The sequence below is a fragment of the Mustela lutreola genome, chromosome 3 (genome assembly GCF_030435805.1).
Source record: "Mustela lutreola isolate mMusLut2 chromosome 3, mMusLut2.pri, whole genome shotgun sequence".
Classification (NCBI taxonomy): domain Eukaryota; kingdom Metazoa; phylum Chordata; class Mammalia; order Carnivora; family Mustelidae; genus Mustela; species Mustela lutreola.
This window is the reverse complement of record NC_081292.1, coordinates 100,112,046-100,136,223: the sequence shown is the minus strand read 5'-3', so window position 1 is coordinate 100,136,223 and position 24,178 is coordinate 100,112,046. Positions and strand designations below refer to the sequence as shown.

General features: G+C 44.3%; 1 protein-coding gene across 3 annotated transcripts; it reads right to left on the bottom strand.

The window, feature by feature from the left end:
• Positions 1 to 460: 460 nt before the first annotated feature.
• On the bottom strand, positions 461 to 23,574 carry LOC131826897 (cytochrome P450 27C1). 3 transcript variants are annotated; one of them, XM_059166566.1, is made up of 9 exons: positions 23,073 to 23,574; positions 17,192 to 17,313; positions 15,647 to 15,846; positions 14,151 to 14,360; positions 12,258 to 12,421; positions 7,830 to 7,996; positions 6,556 to 6,634; positions 6,067 to 6,270; positions 461 to 2,004 (listed from the first exon to the last, which is right to left on the bottom strand). In XM_059166566.1, exons 1-9 carry the CDS (start codon positions 23,484 to 23,486, stop codon positions 1,888 to 1,890), a joined length of 1,677 nt encoding a protein of 558 aa, XP_059022549.1. In that variant the 5' UTR covers positions 23,487 to 23,574; the 3' UTR covers positions 461 to 1,887. The 3 variants fall into 3 exon arrangements, with proteins under 3 accessions (XP_059022549.1, XP_059022548.1, XP_059022550.1); XM_059166565.1 differs by having other exon boundaries at positions 17,196 to 17,386; positions 23,073 to 23,573; XM_059166567.1 differs by having other exon boundaries at positions 17,196 to 17,313; positions 23,073 to 23,202.
• Between the last annotated feature and the right edge of the window lie 604 nt (positions 23,575 to 24,178).

Sequence of the window (24,178 nt, the reverse complement as noted above, 5' to 3'; positions counted from 1 at the left end):
TCCCAGAACTGGAAGCCTGTGCCTCCCAGGCCCCTTCACCCATTTTTCCCAACCCTTAGTCATCCATCACTTTTTTCTCTGTATTTATAGTTCTGGTTCTGCTTTTTGTTTAGTCATTTGTTTTTTTGTTTTTAGATTCCACTTATGAGAGAGATCATACGGTATCTGTCTTGGAGTTTTAACAAGTCCCTCTATAACCTGTGTTTCCTACAAACTGGTAGTAGATCTACAGACCTATCCGATACAATTTCCATTTCTTCCGTAAGAACAACGTAGTTGGTGCCACATGCTTCCTGTTGCATCACATCAGGAGGCTCCTAAGGTCAGTCTGTCCCTCTGTCCAGTGAGACAGAACAGCAGGCTCGGGTGTTATCACTGTCTTCACCACAGACCCATCACCAGGCGGGGACACGCTGCCCAAGAGGGTTGCGTTGTAGAGCAAGAAGTCACTTCAAGTCGCTTCATTTGTCTCAATACTTTTTAATTTCAGTTACAAACAGAAGAAAATTGTAGCGAGCTTATAAAAGTTTATAGATCTCAAAGTAATCCAACATCTTGTCAGTTATTATGACATAATTTCATATTTAACTATACATGTTTCCATAGCGCTCAGACTAGAATTGTGCTGTCTTCACACACAGATTTAACGTTGTTACGTACTTTAACAAAGATGGGATGTGAAATGGCTATTATTTCTATTTTATTTAAGGGTTATTTTGCGACATGACTAACTAAAGTGCAGGGGGAGCTGTGTGGTATGTATTAGTAGGAAAGTGATTTGGGGGAAGGAGTGTGTGAAAAGATTTGTGGGATTGAGAAGAAGCCATTTCAAGCATGACTATGCAAGGAGAATGTTACAAAACGGTGCTTTTTCTTATTAATGATCAGCAAGTAGCGTGAAAGACAACAGAGCTTGGCATGAACGAACACTCCTGAGGCCCTAAGCATCCGGTTGGAGCCTTACATAAGCACCAACAGCTGGATCACATCTCCACTTCAGATATTTAAAACAACACCATGAAGATCAAAATATTATTTTATCTATAGCATGTCCACTTATATATTTATTTTTCCTTAAAATAAAAATGTTCTAAAGTTATACAGTTCTCCATGCTGCTTGTCTAATTCATCTTTCTCAACTGAGGCAATAAAATTCCACAGTCAGATTTTCTTATACATCTTTTTAGTGTTTATACTTGGTCATAAAACCCAATTATTCTGGATTCCACCAGGAGTTCTATTTTTTATTGATTATTTCTTTCAAACAAAAGCTAATCTTCAACTTCTTCAGGAGCTCTTACTGGAAAAGGAAGCACCAGTTTGGAGAGAAAAATAAGAATATGGTCCTATTAATTTTGAGCCCTTCTGCAGGATCTAAAACCGGTACTCAGGATAAAATGTTGATTCTGGTGCTTTCCTCTCATACTTACAGTATTACAGAAACACTCGTATGTTCCCTCTTCAAATTAGAAACAGTTGCATTGGCCTCCTGACATAGAGTCCCGGTGCAGTATAACAGGACATATGTTCAAGCGCAGAATTTGTAAGTAAACAACACTTCCTTGCACAAATGCATAGGAGACTATAATTAATTGAATATCAAGTACAACACAAGGGTAAGACCACGGAGGAGACACCAGGATTCAGTGCCCCTCCTTTTTAAACAGTCGTTTCTCCAAAGAAAAAGCTACACTGGTTTGCCAAAGTCCAATAATCTTTTCAAATTACTTTGCATAAAGATGTACAAGTCTCCCAGAACCTGGGGAGAGGGGGGCAATTTATCACAAAGACAGCCTGTAAAAGTGATGGTTTCTCTCCATTGCTGTCATCAGGAACACTGGAACATCGGTGTGTGTCAGGCAGCTGGCTGGGTTTAAAAATCCAGGCTCACTTTCTGTTAACAAAACGCACATGGATGGGCCCCCCTGGCGTCAGCAGCCCATGGGTTTTTGCAGGAACAGCTTTAGTCCAAGAGGATGTTTTGATTTCAAAATGTTGAAGCAACTAAGAAGAGAAAGAGAGAGGGGGGATTCAAAATAGAGTCAGCAGAGGACTCATAGTGCTCTGAGTGAGAGCCCCTCCTCTTCCTGTGGTGGCCACGGGCTGAGAGCAGCACTAGGTCCTGCACGGGAACCCAGCCTGTCCACTGAACAACCGGGAAGCTCACATGACAAAGACATTGCAGACACAATGTTCAAACGACTTCCATTTTCTCAGCCATTTCAAAACTCCAACGCCTCTGCTTCCTCTTTAGGTCAAGGTTAAGAAGGAATCAAAGGAGGAAGGAGGACAGAGGGACAAGGTGAAAGTTCCAGGTTTCCCACCGGCTGGGAACCCAGGATGATAGAGGCCTGGGGGAGCGCACTGCTGTTGGCAAGTGAATCATCCAAACAGCCTTCAGTGATGTCCTCAATTTAAATATTCTCAATCTGTACCTTTGATTACATTTCTCATTTCTGCTGCTCAAAAAGAGAACCAGCTCTACCATTCAGGGTCAGCCTGGAAGTACCTCAACAATGAGTTTTAGAGAGTACCAAAGTATCCATCAGCTTAAAGCAATAACATTCGCCACCTACCCGCCCTGGCCTGATGTTCAAGGTCATGTTGCCTTAGGGAACTCAAGGCAACCTGCTCTAAAGGCCTGAGTCAGAGCATACATGGGTTGCTGGAGGGGAGGAAGGGCCGTGCTCACCAGCACACTAGCTACTGCCCCTTACCCTGCTGTCCACTAGGTCCAGAATAAAGTCCAGCCCAACAAAGTGTCAGTTTGGGAGAGCATAAAATGTCACATGGGATCAGGGCTGCCCACCCCTGCCCAGCCCTGACTCCCTCTCCCGCCTCATCTCTCAAGCAAAGAACCAGGACCCCTTGACAGGTTCTCAGGTGGGCTGGGGCCCCAGGGGAAGTCTGGCAGGGGGAAGGGGCAGGGCTGACTGGGAACATATGCTGGACCTCCTCCATTGTCACATTTCAAGAGCCAAGCTGAATGACCGTATTTAGGCAGCTCCAACATGTTATGGCATGGAGATAGCTTCAGCAAAACACCTAATCTCTGACCTTTGGTTCTGACTTCGCAGAACTGCTTGCACATCCCATATAGCAAAAGAACTCATGTGTAGGTCTCCTCCACCTTCAGGCCAACGTGCATTTCTGAGTGGGCAACACCATGCTCACTAAAAAAAAATCCAAACTACACAGGAAATGTACAAGTAAAAAACAAAGCCCCTGTTGCATCTCAAGTCGCAAGGAGCTAAAATGTATCTTCTAAAAGTTCTCTGCATGAGACAAAGATCTTGCTCCCATTTGACAGTGCACCACTAAAGTCCTTTCCCTTCCTGAAGCCACAGGCATGTTCCCCGTCCTACTGGGGGAGACGCCATTTATCTTGTTAAGGAAAGCCCTTCTGTTACTGCTAAGAGATTTTCTTCACGAATGTGTGTGGCGCGTTATCATTCTTTCGGAGGGAGGGGTCATTTAATTTTTCTCCTTCAATTAGCTACTGTGGCAAGTGATATCAACAGATGTCCCTAAGGTGGGCCATCCTTGCATTTCTGAATAAACCTGATGTGCTGGGGATGCATCTCTGTTGCCTACACAGCAGGGTTCCATTTGCCAAGTTTTCACTTAGGATATCTTCCCTCTTTGTTAATATATCCGACTAGCTGGTGGTTTTCCTTTCCCATATTACCCTCTCTAGGTTTTGACTATTGAGGCTATGCAAGTCTCATAAAAATGAAGCTTCCTTTTCCTAGTTTCTGTTTGTATAAGATGATGATTACCCGTTCATTGAAGGTTTGATAAAACTTACAATGAAACCGTCCAGGTCTGGAATATTTGGGAGGGGCAAATCTCCTTACTGCTGACTCCATGCATTTGGTATCTGAGGTCTGTTCTCTTTCGAGTCAATTTGGGCAACTTATGTTTTCTAGTACATTGTACACTTTATCTAAGTCTTCAAACCTATTAGCAAAAAAAGTCATTTGTGGTATTTTCTTGATTTAAAAAAATCAGCGACTGCATTTTTAGCTGTATCTCTTTTCTCATTCCTAGCATGGCTTATTTGTGCCTCCTCTCTTTTTTTTTTTTTTTTTTTTCTACCCCCTTGACAATTACAAATAATGATGCTCCCTTTCTCTATTTGCACAAGTAAAAATGAGGACTCTAAGGAAAACTCCAGCAGGTACAGTTGTATGTTAATAGCACCAAGAAACAGAACTCCATCGTGGCCACCAAACACCCTGTTCCTGACCCTCTTCCAATGAAGCGCCAGGCAGGGCTAGAAACCCCATGGCCGACTCAGTAGAAAGCCTCTTCCTGTCCCGGATGTGGCTGTAGAATCTATGGCAGCACTTTATAGCGTGAGACATTCCCAAAAACCCAAGGGCAGACACTCAGAGTGCATGGCCAACAGTAGCTTCCACTTCTCCAGCACAGACTGTGTCTTCACACACGCAAGAAGTAGGTATTTGGCTCATTTCATGAATAAGGAAATAGGCTCCTCGTGGCTGAGAAACCTGCCCAGAGTGTTAGAACCAGCAAACAGCAGAGCTGGGATTTGAGTCCACTTGCCCCAGAACTCCCATCTCCACCACACTGAGCTGCTTCTCACCCCAGATGCAGCAAGATGGGTCAATGTCCACAGGGCCGACCATCCCCAGGAATGGCTGCACTGGTGACAACCCCACTGAGCCTGGCCAGCAGTCACTGCATCCCAACTGAGCTGGGGATGACTGTTTGACACAGCGATCACCAGGCTTTCTCCATCTGAGCCACCCAGCTCAAGAGGTGCTCTACTCCCACACCTCCGGCTGCCCACTCCCCAGCTGAGCAGAAGCCTCTCAAGTTCTCCAGCTCTCAGAGCTGTCCCCAAGTGCTGACCATCCAGAATCCCTCTCCAACCTCCCCGGCTGGCCTGGCTTCCATAGCACCTTGCACTCACTCATGCCATCTTTCAAGGTCCTAACCTCTCAGTGTTCTGCTCTAAGATCTGTGAGGCTGCAGGAAAGCACCTCCATGACATGGTAGAAATGTAGAAAGGAGTCAAGACACCTGGATCATGCCCTGTACCTGCCACTCTGTGACCGGGGCAAGTGGCGCCAACTCTCTGAGCCTCAGTTGCCTCTTCAATAAAATGGGGAGCCTGGGTCACAAGGTAATCTCTACATTCTTCCAATGCAATGTCAATGGCAGTAGCTCCCAAACCTTGGGCCAAGGTCTTCCATGGCTAAGACATGTTAACAGTAGTCTTCCTAAATTTGCAGGGAAACCTAACAAGTAGAATTTTCTCTACTAAAGTCTCTTCTTCTTCTACCTGCTGTTCCCCCTGTTTATGCTGTCAAATAAATAAAGTCCTTAACAAAAAATTTTTTAAGTCTTTCATTTTATAAAATTTCCTTCAAACACAATTTAGCTCATGCTATGGCACAAACTCAAAACAGTAGAAGCAGAAAAGCATCTATTTTAACAGTAAGAGATTAAATGTAAGGTATTCTCCAACAAAAACCAAGCCTTCCTGTTGTTTCACAACCTAAACAAGTATGAGAACCACTGCACTGTGTAAGTGGCTGGTTCACACGTCTCTCAGAGTGTGCCCAGTGACCACCAGCATCAGAACCCCCCACTGAAGCCCCACCCCGGATCCACCAAATTACTATCTCTGTGGAGGCCCAGGAACCTGCATTTTAAGGAGCCTCCTAATGCCTTTGCTGCTCTGAAACCTTTTGACATGCGTATCACCTTCCCATTCACTTCTGTCGAGAGCTCCTCAAGAGCTGAGTTCTTGGGTCCCTGTAGACCCAGCACAACATGGCCACTTCCCAGTCCTTCAGGCCTCCAAGGGCCCAAACTGCTGCTCCATGGTTCCAAGGAGAAAAGAGGCTCAGTGGGTGGTCAGGGGACCCAAGGGGGTGGCATTTTAAAATGTAAAAAGGATTTAACATGAAGCTCTTACTTTTGAGTTTTCCAAATGTTCCAAATGCATCTCCTTTCCTATTCAAGTCTTGGTCTGATGGAGCCCAGGAAACAAGGCCAAGGCAGAAGGCTGATGTCTGGCCTCCACCCACCTACCTGGATCACGAGGAGATGGATCTCCAGCTCTGCGATTCTCCGCCCGATGCAGCTCCGAACCCCATACCCAAAGGGTATGGACCCAAAGTTGTCAACTCGGTCCAGCCTTCCCTTCTGCAGCCAGCGCTCTGGCCGGAACTCCTTGGCCCGAGGGAAGTTCTCATCCGCATAGGACGTGGCATAGTGGCAGAGGGCCAGCTGGGTCTGAAGGCACCATTTGCAAGAGAAAAGGAATGAAGAATAGGATCACACAAAAGCAGGGCAGAGGCAAGAACCCTGTTGGCCGGTCCCTCCCGAGATGCTTCTGGCTAGGAGGAGACACATAAGGGTCCTTGCTTCCAAAGCCCCATCTTCATCATAAAATACATGCAGAAGGAAAGGAACCTAGTGATATTGCTAGGGTGCAAGGACTTCCTAAACATACCAGCAGACTTCCTGCTCAGCCACATGGCAGAGCCCAAGTCCCCACACCCTGGCAACCATACTCACGCCTTTGGGAATGAGGTACCCGCCAATGACCAGGTCTTCCTGGGTCACTCGGCCATTACCCGGCAACACTGGAAACAGCCTGGAAAAGAACCAACAGGAGCAGGATTGGGTAGCCACTTTTAAAGTATTTTACTTCACTTTCAAAAATCTGGACATCTTGTCATTTTCATTTTTCTAAAACGTAACACAAGGTCCAGTTTCACCTAAAAAAATCTTGTGAGGACCTGCGTGGTTCCTTAGCTTTGGCCGGTGAGTACCCTGAGGAAAGGGAAAGCAGGTCCCCTGGTCAAAAATGTTCACGAAACACAAAGCAGAGCTTTGAACGTGCTATTGTGTTCCCAGGAGGGATATTCCTGAGTCTGGGAAACTTACGTGCACATGGGACCCCCTTCCTCAAGGAACAGGCCACAGGGCTCAGGGACCCAGGAAACACATTTTGAGAAAAGCTCTACTTCAGTGTTTGAATTGTCTCTGAGAGGCAATCTGGAAAAAACTCTGAACAAAATTGCAATTGACAGATACCAGTAAACACACAGCTAGCTTTTTCCCCCAAGCTTAAACAACATGCTATGGATTGAGGAGGCACAACTTGAAACACCATGATCAAGTCAAGTTTAAAAGAATTACTGTAGGGCATACCATGAATCCATCTCAGCTCTTCTGCACAGCAGTCCTCCACAGAGGAACGTGGGGTTCAGAATCCCTGAACCTCAAAGGAGGAAGAAATTTCACTGGCCGCCTGATCCTACCTCCCACCCAAACCCACTCAAGGACACCCACGTCCCTCACGTCCAGCCTTTTCTGAGTGTCGGTAAAGCCTTGTCATGGAGTGAGTGAGTCCACTCGGTGTTGCCAGTTCGACTAGCATATCCACACAAGAACAACAGTAAGCAGGTTTGGTAATCAGCCAAAGGGCCCAAAATATTTTCCTGATCAATCCCTCTTGCTCTGCTTTACATTCAGAGGAATGGGAACCACGGAGTACTGCTCCAGGAGCACGCTGGGGAACTTGGTGAAACAAATGACTAAAGCAGGTATGATGTCATGGGGTGATGGTTCCAAAGAGCTTTATGAAGAACATGAACAGTTCAGACCATAAAACAGAGCAGTCTTTCTGTTATTCTGACAAGAGCAGAGAGGAAAAAAAGATAGTTAAAACTCTCTCCTTTGGCCACTGCAGGTTGTTGGTGCATTTGGACCCAATTAAATCATGATGATAAAGCATCAGAGACTCACAAGACAGTTTTTGACATGAATTTTGGGGAGCCTTTTACCTCAGTGTTTCCTTCAGCAGAGCTCTGACCAGTGGGACTTTGGGGACGTCAGCTGCTGTTGGGACGTGCCTATCCCCCAAATTCTTAAGGATCTCCTGGTACACCATCTGCTGCACTTCTGGGTGCCTTGCCAGGAGATACACTGCCCAGGATAACGTGAAGGATGTCTAATAAAGAAACCAGCAGACACAGGCACATGGGTAAAACCAAGGATTTAAGCAACAGGCAACATCGGCCAGGAAGTCAAGTGAGCATAAGCACATGTGCAGTCATGTTCATTCATAGGCCTTACCAAAGCAAAAGCTGATTTTTCCCTAAATCATGATAGAAAAAAAAAATTTTTTTTTTGAAAGTAACATCAACTGTGTGATTCAGATGTTCTTTCAATGAAGCGCTGCAGAAGACATTATTTTGAAACTTTTTTGGATCACGTAAGAACGGTCCCCTTCAATGGCATCTGAGAGGACCTAAGGATGCTGGTCAAGCCTGGAAGTTGTGCCTGGAATTTTCTGTGACCTTCTTTGCAAATGTCATCTGGTTTTTGCTAGCAAGGGCCAGAGCCTGCTGGTCAGCCTGGGAACTGTTCAGTCTGGCAATGCCAGGGCCACAGTGACTGGACGGGACTTGCTCATAGGGGGCAGGGGGTAATTTGATCACTGTTTCCATGACCTTCTCAAGTAAAGCAACCTATAAAGATTTAATAGATCATTTATTCAAAACAGTACCATTTTTTAAAATACCATATCTCAGACTAAAGAATTACATTTCTGGTCATTGAAAACAATTCTGTCTTATTCTCTGAGGTTCCAAGACTTTCACTACATTTTCCTTATTATCTATGTGACTATATTTCACTCCCATAAACAAGTGAAGTCCACAATATAAATGCCTTTACTTTTACCTAAAAAAAAATCTAAAGTCATTAGGCCATACTGATATCATTTCCCTGTGATAGATATCATATGTTTTTAGAGGGCAAGCTCACCTATAATATATATAATGTGCAAGTTCTTCCTTATAAATGATAAGGAAAAAATTTAGAAATTTCTATTACAGTCATGTTTCTGTGGAAAAACCAAATGTGGTATATTCATCCAATGGGATACTATAGGCATACCTTGGAGATAATCTGGGTTGGGTTCCAGACTACCACAATAAAACAAGTATCACAATAAAGTGAGTCAAATGAATTGTTTGCTTCCTAGTGCAAATAAAAGCCATGCTTATACTTTACTGTAATCTCTTAAGTATGCAATAGCATTATGTCTAAAACAAAAACTTACCCACCTTAATTTAAAAATACTTTATTGGTAAAAACTGCAAACAGTCACCTGAGCTTTCAGCAAGTCCTAATCACCCACTGAGCACAGACCAGTGATTCTACTATTATATATTATCATGTATAATATATATTTATGTTATATATAACAATATCTAATACAAATTATGTATATAATATTGTGTTGTCTATTTTTAGAATGAATATAATAATAATGAAAATGAAATATCATGAGAATTAACAAAATATGACTTGGAGACAAAAAATGAGCAGATGCTGTTGGAAAAATGGAGACAACAGTCTTGCTACAATGCAGGGTGGCCACAAACATTTAATTTGAAAAAAAAAAATCTATCTGTGAAGTGCAATAAAACGATGAATAAACTACTTTGATATGCAACTATCAGTTAATCCTGAAATCATTCGCTGACTGAATGAAGCTGGATGCAAAATACACACTGTATGATTCTATTTCTAAAAATTTCTAGAAAAGTGAGAACTGATGTTGAGCATCAGAAAGCAGATCAGCGGTTACCTGGGGCAGGCAGGTCAGGAGAGATGGAATGAAATGGGAGTAAGGAAATTTCAGGATCTTGATTAGGGTGGTGGTTTCATAAATGATCACATTTGTTTTTATCCTGTATCTGCCAACAAGTTATAATAAATTGTACGGTTTAAAAGGGTGCCATTTCTTTTGCATAAGTTATACTGCAATAAAATTTTTTAAAGAAATATTTTAGAAAATGAATATGAATTATAAGAACGTGTCTGCTGATGATCCTTTCAGGGGCCTCTGGTCCTTTCTGTGCTCCACCTCCTGTGATGCTCTTAATTACCACCAGGGAGCAGGAGGGACAACACACCCAAATCCTCTCAGAGGCCAGGCCCACCATTCACTCCGCTCCTCCCCTCCCCATTACAGCAAACCCACACCACTCCTCACATTCACATGGCTGATTCGAATTTTCATTGATCACATTGATTTCATTGGTTAGTTTTATACATGTCTTGTTTTATTGTTGTAGAAGATCCATAAAAATAAGGAATTTATACTAAGTTTTTTGCTTTTACATGTTTATGTAACATTATAATAAAAACAATGTCAACCCTGGGGTGGGGCCTAAACATGGAACCTTATTGCTGCAGGGAATCCCTGAAATCCCTCAGACCAGAATGTTTTATCTATGATTTATCTGCTGTAGTAATGCACCATGGGAAAGGATTTGGCTCAGGTCACTACACTGCCTACTGCTATAATTCTGAAGGAGGGTTCTGGGTACACTGCAATGATTCCAAGCTAAGCATGTGCACCTTGGATGAAGTATGCAAGGCTCAAGCTTATATCTTGTTTTTAGATTTCTTCAAAATCCAACTGCTGGTAACTATTCACTAACCTCTATAGATCAGCTATTTAACATCTTAGCTCAGGGTTATCCACTGGAAGATCATTTTATCCTTTTTTAAGGGGGTTTCCCTACAGGTTGAAATCTTAATGAAAGATAATATCCTGTGGAATGCTGTTCTCGGCTACTGATCATCTATTAAGTATAAGCTTAAAAAGGACCTCTATTAGCAAATTTTACTTAAATTTCAGAGAACAATCATTGGGGCAGCTGATCATGAAGTGCAATGAGAATTTATCTCTGAACAGACAAATCATTTATGCCAAAAATACAGCTTCAGTATTAAATGGCTAAAGTTTAAAATCGTTCATTTAAATACCTATGCAAGTTGTTACCTCAGCTGTTAATGTAATTATACCTCATTAAAAATTTATGTGGTCAAGAAAACAAAAACAAAACAGACTTCCTTTAAAGAGGAGGTCTGTGCCTTATTCAAGTTCAAGAAGCACTCCTGTAAAGGAAAAAGCTTAGTTGTTTAGTTTTTTTTTTCTTGTTTTTTTTTTCTTTTCAGCTTAACAGTATTCACTGTTTTTGCACCACAGCCAGTGCTCCATGCAATCCGTGCCCTCCCCAACACCCACCACCTGGTTCCCCAAACCTCCCACCCCCCACTCCCACCCCTTCAAAACCCTCAGGTTGTTTTTCAGAGTCCATAGTCTCTCATGGTTCACCTCCCCTTCCAATTTCCGTCAGCTCCCTTCTCCTCTCCATCTCCCCATGTCCTAGTTGTTTAGTTTTGAAGGGCTTTGGAAATAGTGAAGCATCAGGCAGATCTTAATTATTTCACTCAACTAACTTTTCCTCCACCAAATACTAAAAGCCTAGCCCTGCTTTTTCCTGTTTCACTACTTCTTTTTTAGCAAATTTTAAAATTTCTCTGTATATATACCCACATGTATATCATTTTTCATACATGAATAAATGTATCCCATCACACATATGTTTTGGAGGGAAACGTGGCTCCCATTTCCCCAGGCAGGTAACCCATGTTAACAACCCAGTGTGCTCCCTCCATACTTTGCTCCACACTCTTAAAATCATGTACAGATATGGACACGCACACAGATGAGCAGGGGCCAGGCCACTGTTTGTTTTACCAACAGGAGCACAACATACACAGTTTTCAGCATCTTCATTTCTCACTTAACAACATGGGATGCAATTCCCACCCAATCTCTTGGCTGTGCTTTGTTCATTCTGATAGTCACCCTTCCTTGGTCATAGTAGATTGCTCATCTGCCACAATACATCTATTCATCAGCATCTTATTTAAGACCGATAGACACACATATTCATAAGTCAAACTGTTAATTAAACTTTTCCTTATGCTCTCCTTAGCACATTTGGGTTTAAAAGGGATGGTGGCTTTATAAAATGAATTGGGGAGTTCTCCGTGACCTGTAATACTTTAAATGATAAATAATAATGTTTCTAATGTCTGTGGCTTCTTCATTTTTTGTATAATGAAGCAATAACCAAGATTTGTCAATCGGGAATGATTTTTAAGCTTTAAAACATATTGTTACTTTGTGTGCGTGATAACTTACATTTTTTGCAGAATTATGGTTTTATGTTTTAAAATACATGTATATTATTTAAAAGTTGGAGTTCTCTCCTGGAAACTTTCAGCTGTGAAGCAGAAGTTGTTAGCACCAACACGTTATGCATGTATGAGATTACTCAGGAAGGCTCCTGGCTTCAGCTGTGCTTTGCTTATCGAGAAGAGACAAAGGCCAAGACACTCACCGTGTCCACGCCAGCCAGCAGCATCTCCGTCATGTTGGCATAGATCTCCTCCAGCGTCAGCTCCTGGCTGAGGAAGAGGCATGTGAGCAGCCCCCCTCTCACACTCTCCCCGCTGTCCATGTGGGACTGTATGTCCTTCAGCTTGTTGTCAACATGGATTTGGCCTGTTTGAAAACAGTTATTTCTTTTGAAAGAAGTTTTGCTGAGAATAACCTCTTCATCTTTCCAGCAACTTAATCTGTGGCAGATTCCAAAGCTAAACGAAACCCAGGTCAATTTGCTGTCAACCTGGGAAGCTCATCCACATGCTTGTTTGTATAAATGAATGAAAAGTTAAAAACAGGGGGCGCCTGCACAGCTCAGTCAGTTACATTCTGCTCGGGTCACGATCCCAGAGTCCTGGGATAGGGTCCGTAGTCTGGCTCCCTGCTCAGCAGGGAGTCTGCTTGTTCCTCTCCCCCACCTCATGCTCATTTTCTCTCTCTCAAATAAATAAAACCTTTTAAAAAAAAATTAAAGACAAGCTAGATATCTCTTCCTCTCTGAAAATAATGCAGAAGATACTTGCAAATGTTTGCTTCACTCATCAAAGAACCAGGAAAGCTTTGGAGTAATAAGACTACAGATCCTTTCTTTTTTTCCTTTCCTTTTTTTTTTTTTTTCTACCATGTTTCCAGAAGGGAGAATGGAGTGAGAGTAAAGGCTATGTTACCCTAAAAAGATAGTGCCACATTCAATCCATCAGAACTTACATATTCAAATGAATGTTGGTCTTCAAAAGACACTATGGGACACTTCTTTCAACGTTAGTATTGTTCTAAAAACATCGTTCTAACAAACATTTTGCAAATCTTTTCTTTTCGGAAATCCTTGGTTAGCTATGTAGGAAAACTAATCTTGCTTTGCTGGGTTTGAACAAAGTATATTTTCCTTGTTTGCTTCACCAGGTAAGAAAAAGAGGAATTTGACTCTTTCCAAAAAGCTGCAAATGAGAATGTTCAAGTGAAAGTGCACAGGCCTGCACCCGAATGTTAATAGCAGCAATGTCCACAATAGCCAAACTATGGAAAGAACAGATGAATGGATGAAGAAGATGTGGTATATATATATACACTGGAATACTCTGCAGCCATCAAAAGAAACAAAATCTTGCCATTTGCAACGATGTAGATGGAACTAGAAGGTATCCTGCTGAGCGAAGTAAGTCAACCAGAGAAAAACTATTATCATATGATCTCCCTGATATGAGGAATTTGAGAGGTGGTGAGGAGGTTGTGGGGGGTAGGGAAAGAAAAAATGAAACGATGGGATTGGGAGGGAGACAAACCATAATAGACTCTTAATCTCAGGAAACAAACTGAGGGTTCCTGGGTTCCATGGGTGGAGAGAGATGGGGTGGCTGGGTTATGGACATTGGGGAGGGTATGGGCTATGGTGAGTGCTGTGAAATGTGTAAGTCCGATGATTCACAGACTGTACCCCTGGGGCAAATAATACATTATATGTTAGCAAAAATAATTTTTTAAAAAAAGGAAGAAAGAAAGAAAGTGCACAGGCCCAAAACGCTGTCTGCACTTCAAGCACTGACAGAATCATTGGACCAAAGACATCATCTCCCTTAGACATTTACTTGCATATCACCGCTAGCATGTTTGTCACAATGAAAAGAATTCAAAAATGGGAAATCGGTTGTGTTGCTGATAGTAGCAACCCACATGCGTCTTGTCATCTGAGAAGCTGAACCAGATAACAGGTCCAAGTAACAGCACACAACCACACCAGGCCACCCTCCCACAGTGTCACCCCTCCAGCGGCAGAAGCCTCAGATACGCTGCAAGCCGCACAGTTGGGTCAACCCGTGAGACAACAGGGGCCCCTCGATTCTTCTCTTACTGAATCTGAAGAGTCCGTCCCAGGACCTGCAGAACTCCCGCCAAGGTTTCGGGATGAATGGGCGGAGCCACCTGGGGATGGCGCCCGCGTACATGGAGGTCTTGAACATGCTGAACATGAGCCCCAGGGCTTGGATGTAGTCCACGGTGGCCTGTGGGATGCTGTCCTCCAGGCAGCCCAGGCGGCTCTCATAAAGGATGGTGGCCACTCCTGCACAGGAAAGTGAGTTGAAAGACCCTCTCCTTTTTCGTTACGCATAGTATCAACAGGCAACATCTAGCCATAAAAGTTGCAAAAGCAATCAAGGGGCCTTCCTCCAGCGAGGTTCTGCTGTATCACCAGAGGTTTTCTCTACCAGGTCCTGAGCTCCAGGGCTTGAGTATTCAGGGCTGATAGGAAGCAAGTTGGCGGGTCATTCCTTTTGTCTGGCAGGGTTCAGCCGTAGAGCAGCCCCCACCGCCCCCCCCCCGGGTTTGTTCAAGGCCCAGGATGCAAAGGCCCCAACCTTTTGGCCACTTGCAACGCTAGGGAATTGAAAGGTGGCTCCTCTGGGCCATGAAGTGGGGAGCCCCAGGCCCAGAGAGTCACAGGAGTAGAGGAAACAGTCTCAATGAATCAGGAAAAAGCAAGATTTTCCACTGTGTTTACAACTCTCTGTTGATTTTGTTACTCTGCTCAGGGACCATTAACAGAACTTTAAAAAGTTAACTTAAAAATTAAATTTGAACTAAGGTAAACTCACTTTTAAAAAAGGAGAATGCTGATAGAGTACAAAAGTACAAAACAAGAAGTTTAGTTCTCTACTGTTACGTTTTTGTTTTATTTTGTTTAAGTGAAAATTAGAGAAATCTGGGTGATTCAGAGTGTTAAGCATCTGCCTTCAGCTTAGGTCATGATTCCAGGGTCCTGGGATAGAGTCCTGCATCCTGTCTCCTTGCTCAGCAGGGAGCCTGCTTCTCCCTCTGCCTGCCCCTCCCCCTGCTTGTGCTTTCTCTCTCCCTCTGAGCAAAAAAAGAAAAAAGAGTATTCACATGTATCCTTTAAAGAAACTGGTGACCTCCCCAGGTCAGGAGAGAGAGGGCAGGGACTTTTCAATAACTACATTTGGGGTTTGATTTTTGATTTTAGGACGTGGATGGGAATACCCTACCCATCCCACATGAATTTTAAAAGCTAGAATGACTGCAGTAGATGCCCTCTAATCTCCTACTATTTTCTACAAACTGTGCTAAAGCAAAATATGCAGGAATTAGGAGCATGATTCTTGGGTTAAAAAAACCTGGATTCGAAATTAAGTTTCTGCCACTAAAAATGGGGGCGGGTTTTCAATTTCCCCACTTGTAAACCAGCAGTAACAGTACCCCTGGCTAAGTCAGCACCATGAGGGATATGGGTGTGTATGTGCGGGGCTCAGCCCAGTGCCTACCAGGGACATAGGGCATGCCCAGTGGATGAGAACTACCATTTCTGCCATCTACCCTCTGACTTCGCCTCACCTTCCATTGAATATTTGAAGAAAAGGTCATTGACATTGGTCACCGTTTCTCCATCTTCTGCCTGGCTCTTGAGGATGTAGATTCTTTTAATTAAATCAGCAATAACTTGGTTGATTTCACTTGAAAAAATGGCCACATCTCTTGGTTTCAGAATTCTTTGTCTCAGTACACGTCTCATCTTGAGCCACTGTTCACCCTCCCTAGAAGAATAAAGTGAGTTTCAAATCATCTTACTTCCATTGACATCCTGGAAAAGAACTCAGGGAACCTCTGAGAATTTCCCCAGCAATAAAAAGCCTACAAGATCTGCCGATACAAATAGAATTAAGATACTGCGCAAGAGGAGGGGAGAACTTCAGCCTTGTAGTCTGTTCCCCTCAAAGCAAACTTGGAAGGGGAAAAATCCCACTGGGAATCATCTTTATGAAAGTGAGATGAGGGGTGCCTGGGTGGCTCAGTGGGTTAAAGCCTCTGCCTTTGCCTCAGCTCATGATCCCAGGGTCCTGGGATCCAGCCCTACATCAGGCTCTTTGTTTAGCAGGGAGCCTGCTTCCCCATCTCTCTCTCTCTCTCTGCCTGCCTCTCTGCCTACTTGTGATCTCTGTCTGTCAAATATATAAATAAAATCTTTGGAAAAAAAAATCTAAAAGATAAATAAAAAATTAAAAAAAAAGAAAGTGAGATGGTTTCCTTTGAAAAAACCCTGCAGAAATATAATAATGAGACACGAGGCTGTTGAGATTAGCAAAAGAGGAAAAGGTTTATGTGTATGAACTCCTGAGCCCTGAACTGAGCTCCTGGGAGGAGAGTGGATAGTGGATGCCTCAACGCGTGGCACAGAGAGCGAGAGCCTTTGCAGCATTTGGCCACTCCCTTCTGGGGCTGGATCAGTGGGGAGAAGGTGTCCCAGTCCCAGCTTTTATTTACCTCATTTGAGAAACCTATGGTTGTACTTCTCTTCAATTCATGTATAGGGCATATATATGAAAAAAGAATCACAAATGGAATTTCTAAACCAAAGGGATTTAGACCACGGGATCCACAGGTGTTCTGTGTTCTCCTTCCTGCATGGAATTGTGCTGATTAGCTCTTAGGGGCACAGAGGTGTTGGTAAGCCTTGTTTACAAACAATAATCATAGCCTGTTACGAGATAGGAACAGCATCACATAGCGATCCACACAGGAAGGCTCTTAGCCTCTCTTTGGTGTCTCCTAAAGCAGCTGCTCCTTCCCCCTCTGCCCACAGATCTGCTCTGTGAACCTCCCTCCCTTCGTTGTCACAGAGAGGACACTGACAGCCTTGGAGCACTGCTTGAGAAACAGTTCTTCCCTTCTCCCAGGCTAGTGCAACCCGACCTTGTCCCTGCCATCAAACCTCTTCCCAGAGGAGAAGGGACGGGCCCTCTGGCACCAGTATTTAGGAGATCACGCAGAGGCCATTTTGCCACTATGCCACTGGGAGGTGTGCAATTTATTAAAGACTGGTTTTCAAAGCCAAGTATCCAAGCAGGGGCCTCCCAGCCACAGCCCACCGGGGCCACATACTCACGCCGAGATGAGCCCGGTGGATCTCCCTCGCAAGTGTCGGTACTCCTGCCAGGACCCCATGTTGGCTCTCTGGGGCGCGGCCCCCTCTGCCCGGAGCACCTGAGCCACCATGTCTCGGTCTGCAATAGATACTACAAACTGAGGACCAAAGTGAGACTTGAAGATTTTTCCATATTCCCGTGTGTGCTTCTGCTGCAATACCATGGAGAAACCAAAAAAGGAAAAAATACAGATATGATATACCTTTGACATAAAGATTTCTGGGTGTTAGGGGAGTAGAAAATTGGGACAGAGGAAAGCTCTACATTATACAAAGCTGAATCAGAGTTGTACATTTACATATTCCTAAGATAAATGTACTTCCACGTCATTAACCAGATTCACATAAGTTTTCTTATTCTTTAGAGCATGATTTTAACAATACTTAGCTCTGTGGAGCAACAAGAGAGAAATGTCATTATGGATGGAGATGAACTGCAGAGCCTGAGCCAAAAAGACTTGCTAGCCTGTCCCAGACCCTCAGCAGCTCTGTCACCCTGTTCTGCAGAGAGAGAGCCCTCTGCAGGCAATTTCTAATGAACCTATAAAAATGGCCCCCATCAAGAAAATGAAAGAAAGGGCATCTAGATTAGAAAGAGAGAACTAAAGCTACATTTAATAACAAATGACATGATCTCCCATACAGAAAATTCTAAGGAATCCACTAAAAAACTATCAGAACTAATAAACAAGTTCAGCAAGCTTGCAGGATATAAGATCAATATACAAAAGTCAGTTGCACTGAACAGTCCAAAAAGAAAATTAAGAAAACAATTCCATTTACAACAGCATCAAAAACAATAAAATGCTTAGATAACAAAAGAAGTACAAAACTTATACTTTGAAAGCCATTGAAAGAAATTAAAGAAGACCTAAATAAATGGAAGCTTTCCCATGTACCTGGATTGGAAGACTTAATATTATTAAGATGGGAATACTCCCCATATTGACCCAAAGTTTCAACACAATCTCTATCACAATTTCTTTTGACTTCTTTGTAGAAAATTGACAAGCTTAAAATTCATATGGAAATGCAAGGGACCAATATAAAAAACCCCTGAAAAAAAGAGCAAAGTTGAAGGCTTCCCTTTTCTCTATTTCAAAACTTGCTACAAAAGCAACAGTAATCAAGACAGCATAGTACTGGCATGAGGATAAACATCTAAACTGCTGGAGTAGAATTGAGAATTCAGAAATAAACCCACACATCTCTGGTCAACTGATTTTCCACAAGAGTGCCAGTGCCAAGACAATTAATTTGGGGAAGAATAGTCTCTTCAACAAATGGGGGTGCAGGGACAAGTGGATATCTAAGGCAAAGAATGAATTTATACCCTTCTTTCATACCAGATATGAGATATATGAGATATGTGAGAAATTTCCTCAAAAGCGTTCAAGTCCTAAATGTAAGAGCCAAAACTATAAAATTCTTATAAGAAAAGATAGGGGTGAATCTTCATGACCTTGAATTTGGCAATGGCATCTTAAGATATAAAACTAGAACCATGAACAACAAAAGAAAAAGTAGATAATTGGGGGTGCCTGGGTGGCTCAGTGGGTTAAGCCTCTGCCTTCGGCTCGGGTGATGATCTCAGGGTCCTGGGATCGAGCCCCACGTTGGGCTCTCTGGTCAGCAGGGAGCCTGCTTCCTCCTCTCTCTCTGCCTGCCTCTCTGTCTACTTGTGTCCTCTGTCAAATAAATAAATAAAATCTTTTTAAAAAAAGTAGATAATTGGACTTCATCATGATTTAAAACTTTGGGTTTCAAAGGCCACTGTAAAGAAAGTAAAAGATAATCCCCAGAATTGAGAAAATATTGGCAAAGCACATATCTGATAAGGGACTTGTATGTAAAACATATAAAGAACTATTACAACTCAATAAAACAATGAACCAATTAAAGAATGGGCAATTATTTGAATGGACATTTCTCCAGAGAAGATATACAAATGGATAATAAGCAGATGAAAAGAAGCTCAACATCCTTAGTCATCAGGGAAATGCAAATCCTAATCACAATGAAATGCCACTTCACACCTACTACAGTGGTTATAATCAAAAGAATAGCTAGGAACAAGCCCTGGCAAGGATGTGGAGAAATCACAACCTCTTACACTTGCTGGTTGGAATGTACATAGTGCAGCCACTTTGAGAAATAGTCTGGCAGTTCCTCAAAGTTTCAACTAGAGTTGCTATTTGACCCTGCAATTCCATTCCTAGATCTATATCCAAAGAAATGAAAACATATATCTATACAAAAATAAACTTATACTGAATGTTCACAGCTGCATTTTTCACAATTAGCAAAAAGGTAGAAATGATCCATGTTCTGTCAACTGATGAATGGACAAGGAAAATGTAGTATGCCTCTACACTGGAGTATTATTTGTCCGTAAGAAGAAATGATGTACTGGTACACACCACAACATAGATGAACCTTGAAAACGTGATGCTAAGTGAAAAAAGCCAGACACAAAAGACCACATGCTATGATTCCAGTTATATTAAATGTCCAGAATAGGCCAGTCTACAAAGACAGAAAGTAAGTTAATGGTTGCTTATGGCTGGAGGGATGGAGAGTTGGGAAGTGATAGTTAAAAGAAACAATATGGGGTTTCTTTTTTTTTTCTTTTTAAGGTTATGAACATGTTCTAAGATTGACTGTGGTGACTGTCGTATGGTATATGAATTATATCTCAATAGCGCGAGTACCAAAAGACAAAGAGAAATCACAATAAATGTAAATGGTTTAAATAAATAAATAAAAGAGAGAGAGAGTGCCTCTTGCCTTAGGTCAGCATGGCAGAGCCAGGGCTGAGCATATAGAGAAAATGACTAAGTCTCTCTTTTGCATCTGCCAACATTTCTTATCACCCTCTTCTTAACCTCAGAAATAACAGGCCAGAGGGGCTGTTGTCTTTCCGTTCTTCTACTCTTCAGATAGAAGATACTCACTTCCTTATCAACCTGGGTGAAGTCCTCCCACCCAGATATGAAGAAACTCAGACTCAGTTGAAAGGTGTTCCGCTGGGTCTCTGAATGGGAACCATGGATGAGATGACTGTACTACTGGGAAATGGGATTGAAACTACTGGGAAATGGGTCACTCCCCAAACAAATTCAGCTATTGAATGGGTATCCTGAGCCCAAGGAAGCAATCAACCAGGCACAAGAAAGAACAAGATGGATGACCCAGATACCGTACAGCACTTTTTTGCTAGCAGACCACAGAACCATACAGTCAGTCCCAGTACTTAGAATTTGTCCGGACATTAGAAGCACAGATACTGGAGTTTGAATCTTAGCTCAACGTGCATTAGCTAGGCAACTTTACACACTGTACTTCAGTTTCCTCACCTGAGAAATGGACAAATAATAGAACTGCCTCATGTGTAGGACTTTGAAAAGAGTTCTAAAAGTGTTCATTATTAGTATTTACATGTTATGATTATAGCTTACAAAGCCCTTCCACAGCCCTAATCTCATTTGACCTCACCATAACTTGTGAGATGGATGAGGACTGTCAGACTCCTGTACAGAAAAGGAAATTAAGGTCCAGAAAGCATAAATGATGGGTCAAGACTCCACAGGTGCCTGTGCAGGGCTAACATTTGAACACAGGGCCCTCTTGCTCCATCACATCTGAAACCAGTCTTTGGCAACACAGGTGGGGATGTCTGCTCTGCCACTGTGTGACCTCAGGCAAGTCACTCAACCAACACCTGGGTCTTTTCCACCTGTGTGAGAAAGACTTGAACCATACAGATGACCCGTGAGCTAACACTGTGTTATCACAAGTGGAATAAAGTATACTGGAGGTAATGGTAGCAGAATAACTGTCTTCTGCCTACAAGTGCCACAGGAGCAAGTTGAAGAACAGGGCAGATGGGCTTGCTAAAACCTTATTCAGTCTAGAGCAATCTGAGCACTCCTGCAGTGGGGTAACCCAAGGCCATCAAGCACTCCCTGGGGTCCTCACAGGGGTTTCAGGAGGATTCTAGCTCTTGCAAATGAGTGCTATTTGGAGAATAAAGGAAAAGGGGAGCCCAAAAGGACAACAGAGCTGGGAACAGTTGGGGCTTGTCTACCCTGTTTCAGGAAAGCTCAGATGAGTTAGTTCCATGACTATCCTCTGGCAGGTGGTGCTACCACTCGGGACTGATCACGGTGATAGGCGCCGTCTGAGCCTTGGGCAGGAGGGCTGCCTGTAGGGTGATAGCCGGAAGCAGGCCAGATGCAGAGAAAACACCCTTCTGAACTGAGACACTTTGTAGTTGTGGAGAGGTGGTTCCCTAGGTGGCTCCTGCTAGAGAGGCAGGTTTTAAACGTGGTCAGCTTCTCGAAGAAACCTGTGCTGAGGAACCAACTGTGGGCTTATACTGTGAGGACAAAACCAGATGGACCAGAGGCAGGTAAAAGAAAAAAAAAAGAAAAGAAAAGAAACAAAAAAAAATCCAGCTGCAATGCCTTGCCCACAATCAATAGCAAAACATGTTTTATCCCATTTGAAAACTACCATCCTGATAGCTTATGTTCAAATTCCACACGGAAAAGAGAGAAAATCATTTCTGACTCCTAGAAGCATGTCAGGCAGAACACTGTGTAGGGTTGGTGTGGGGGATGGAGAGGAGGGGCTGGAATTTCAATCAAATTAAACTTGCTCCTGAGTTCTACTGTTGTTTTCTCCCAATGAAGTTTCTGCTTCTCCAGCCCAATCAGGGCCTCTACACCACCATGTATGCTTCTCGGTTGAGGGAACGAATGAATGACCATGACAGCAGTTCGGGTGGGTGGTCACAGATTTCCCCCTGAGAAGTGCTTTGAAGGATGACAGAAGGAAGTGGGACTGTGGGGAGTGGGGGTGGGGGGAGGGTGGTCATAAGGCCTAGGTTCCAGAAATAAGTGTGCGCTGGGTGGGAGCCCTGAGACAATGAAGAAGTCCAATGAGGAAGCAGCTGCCAGAGCGAACGAAGGTGGAGGGTCGCCTTGCAATGAAGGGCGCAATGTGCGATGAGGGAAGAAAGGCAAAACTCAGGGTCAAGATAAGAAACAGTAGACTGAGCCGGTCCCAAAACTCCCACAGGTTATTGGAACGACTGGGTTCTTCCTAGGTCCCTGCCTCTGTCATGGCTTGCAGCCAAGTATCATTTACATTCGTGTAGCGACCCCATCACTTAGAGGCTAACCAACCTGTGTCCTCCGGACCTCGGCTCTTTGGGGGAGGGGGAGCGTGTTTGTTTTCATTTACAAAACACAAGCAAAAGGAACCAGAAACGGACTCAACAAGACTTCGACGCGTAGACGCGGTGCTCTGAATGCTCAGAGTTGCTCGCAGCCCTCCGGGGCCGGGACCCGACACCCCCGCGGGAAAAGGAGCTCTTCTGGGCCCCCCTCGGGGCCATCCCGAGGCGGGACGGCGACTCCCCCAGCTGGGCTCCACACGTCCCAACCCCGCGCGAGGTCTCCTACCCGGGGACTGCTCCCCGGCAGCCCTCCTCACGCTCACTCCCCAGATCCCTCTCCCCGGCGCGCCCAGCCCGGAGACCCCGCCCTGGCGCCCTTCCTTGAAGCCACTTTCCTTGCCCCACCCCCGCCCGGCGTCGCTGCCCGGTGCCTCCTCCTCGGGGTCCCTCCTGGGCGACCCTCCTTGACGTCCCCTTGCCGGCAGGGCCTAGCACCACGCCCCCGGCGTCCCCCGCGCGGTGCCCCCTCCCTGGAGTCCCTTCGGGCACCCTCCGCTCTGCCTCCTCCCAGACGCCCTCCGGCGCGCGCGAGCTCTCCGAGCTCAGAGGAACAGTGCCCTGGCCCGCTCCCCTCTCGGCCCCGCGCGCGCCGCTACCTGGATCTCGTGGATGCGGCTGAAGCCGTCCTTCCAGAAGAACTCCACCAGATTGGCGAGCGTGCGGGGCCCCGGCATGGCGGCGAGGCTGCGGGGTCCCTCGGCCTGGCTCCCGGCCCGCGGCGCTCCCCGCCGTCCCGCTCCTTTGTCCTCGGCCCGCGCCCCCGCCGGCAGCCGGGCGCCCTCGGGCCGGGACGGCCGCGGGGCCCCGGCGCCCAGGAACCCGCCCCGCCCGGGCGCCGGGCTCACACGGGCTTTCAAGATTCGCGCCAGCAGAGCCATTGCAGCCGTTTGGGTGGGTTGGTTGTTCGAAGCAATTTTTTTGTTTGGGGAGCTGTTGTCCTTGGGGGTTGCTCTTTGCTCCGCTTCAACGTGTTCGAGCAGCGCTTCTTCGAACTCATACCGCCTGGGCATCAGTTTACACAGACCATTATTAAAGGCTCCCTCCCCTAAGGCTGGAAAAAAGGGGTGGTCTGTGATTAGACTGCAAGGGAATGAGGCGGTTAGCTTTCCTTCACATCACATTAATTCGCCACTTAAGCGTTCTTCGAAACCACAAAATTTTACATTCAACCCCACTTCCGACCATGGCCCAAAAAAAAAGAAAAAAAAAAGTAAGGAAGAAAAAGAAAAATCGACTGGGTTTTTTAAAAGTACTTTCTTCCTTAAAAATTACTATGGAGAGTACACCCGAAAAATCTAATTCATTTTTTATGTATATATAGTTTAGAAACAGCTCTTCATGATTTCAAGCTATACAGTTATAATTCAACATACAAATATGTTGATCATTTGTGCACGTAGTTCGTGACATTGTAAAATGGCCACACTATTATTTTACCACAAGTTTCCATAAGGATAATTGTAAAGTCTCCATTTGGCTTTTATAAGTCTCCTGGATTTTATCCCAGCTCACCACTGCAAGTAGTGAGGAAGTGTGGTGCTTGAACATTGGCTTGAGCATTTGGCAAGTTTCCCGTTTCTGGCAGGGATTGGTCCAGTTATGCAATGCTTAAGAAAAAGGAACACACCTCCGCGGGAAGGTGAGGAAGAGAGGGGAGTTTGCCAGCGTGGGTTCAGAGCTCAGTGCCTTGCTGTAGAGAGGA

Excerpts from the sequence above, each read along its gene's own strand:
- LOC131826897 (XM_059166565.1), bottom strand. The coding sequence starts at position 23,486 with ATGCCCAGGCGGTATGAGTTCGAAGAAGCGCTGCTCGAACACGTTGAA. Across the intron at positions 17,387-23,072 it reads GCCGCATCCACGAGATCCAG|CAGAAGCACACACGGGAATA; the intron begins GTAGCGGCGCGC and ends ATGGTATTGCAG. Across the intron at positions 15,847-17,195 it reads TCCACCGGGCTCATCTCGGC|GGAGGGTGAACAGTGGCTCA; the intron begins GTGAGTATGTGG and ends TTATTCTTCTAG.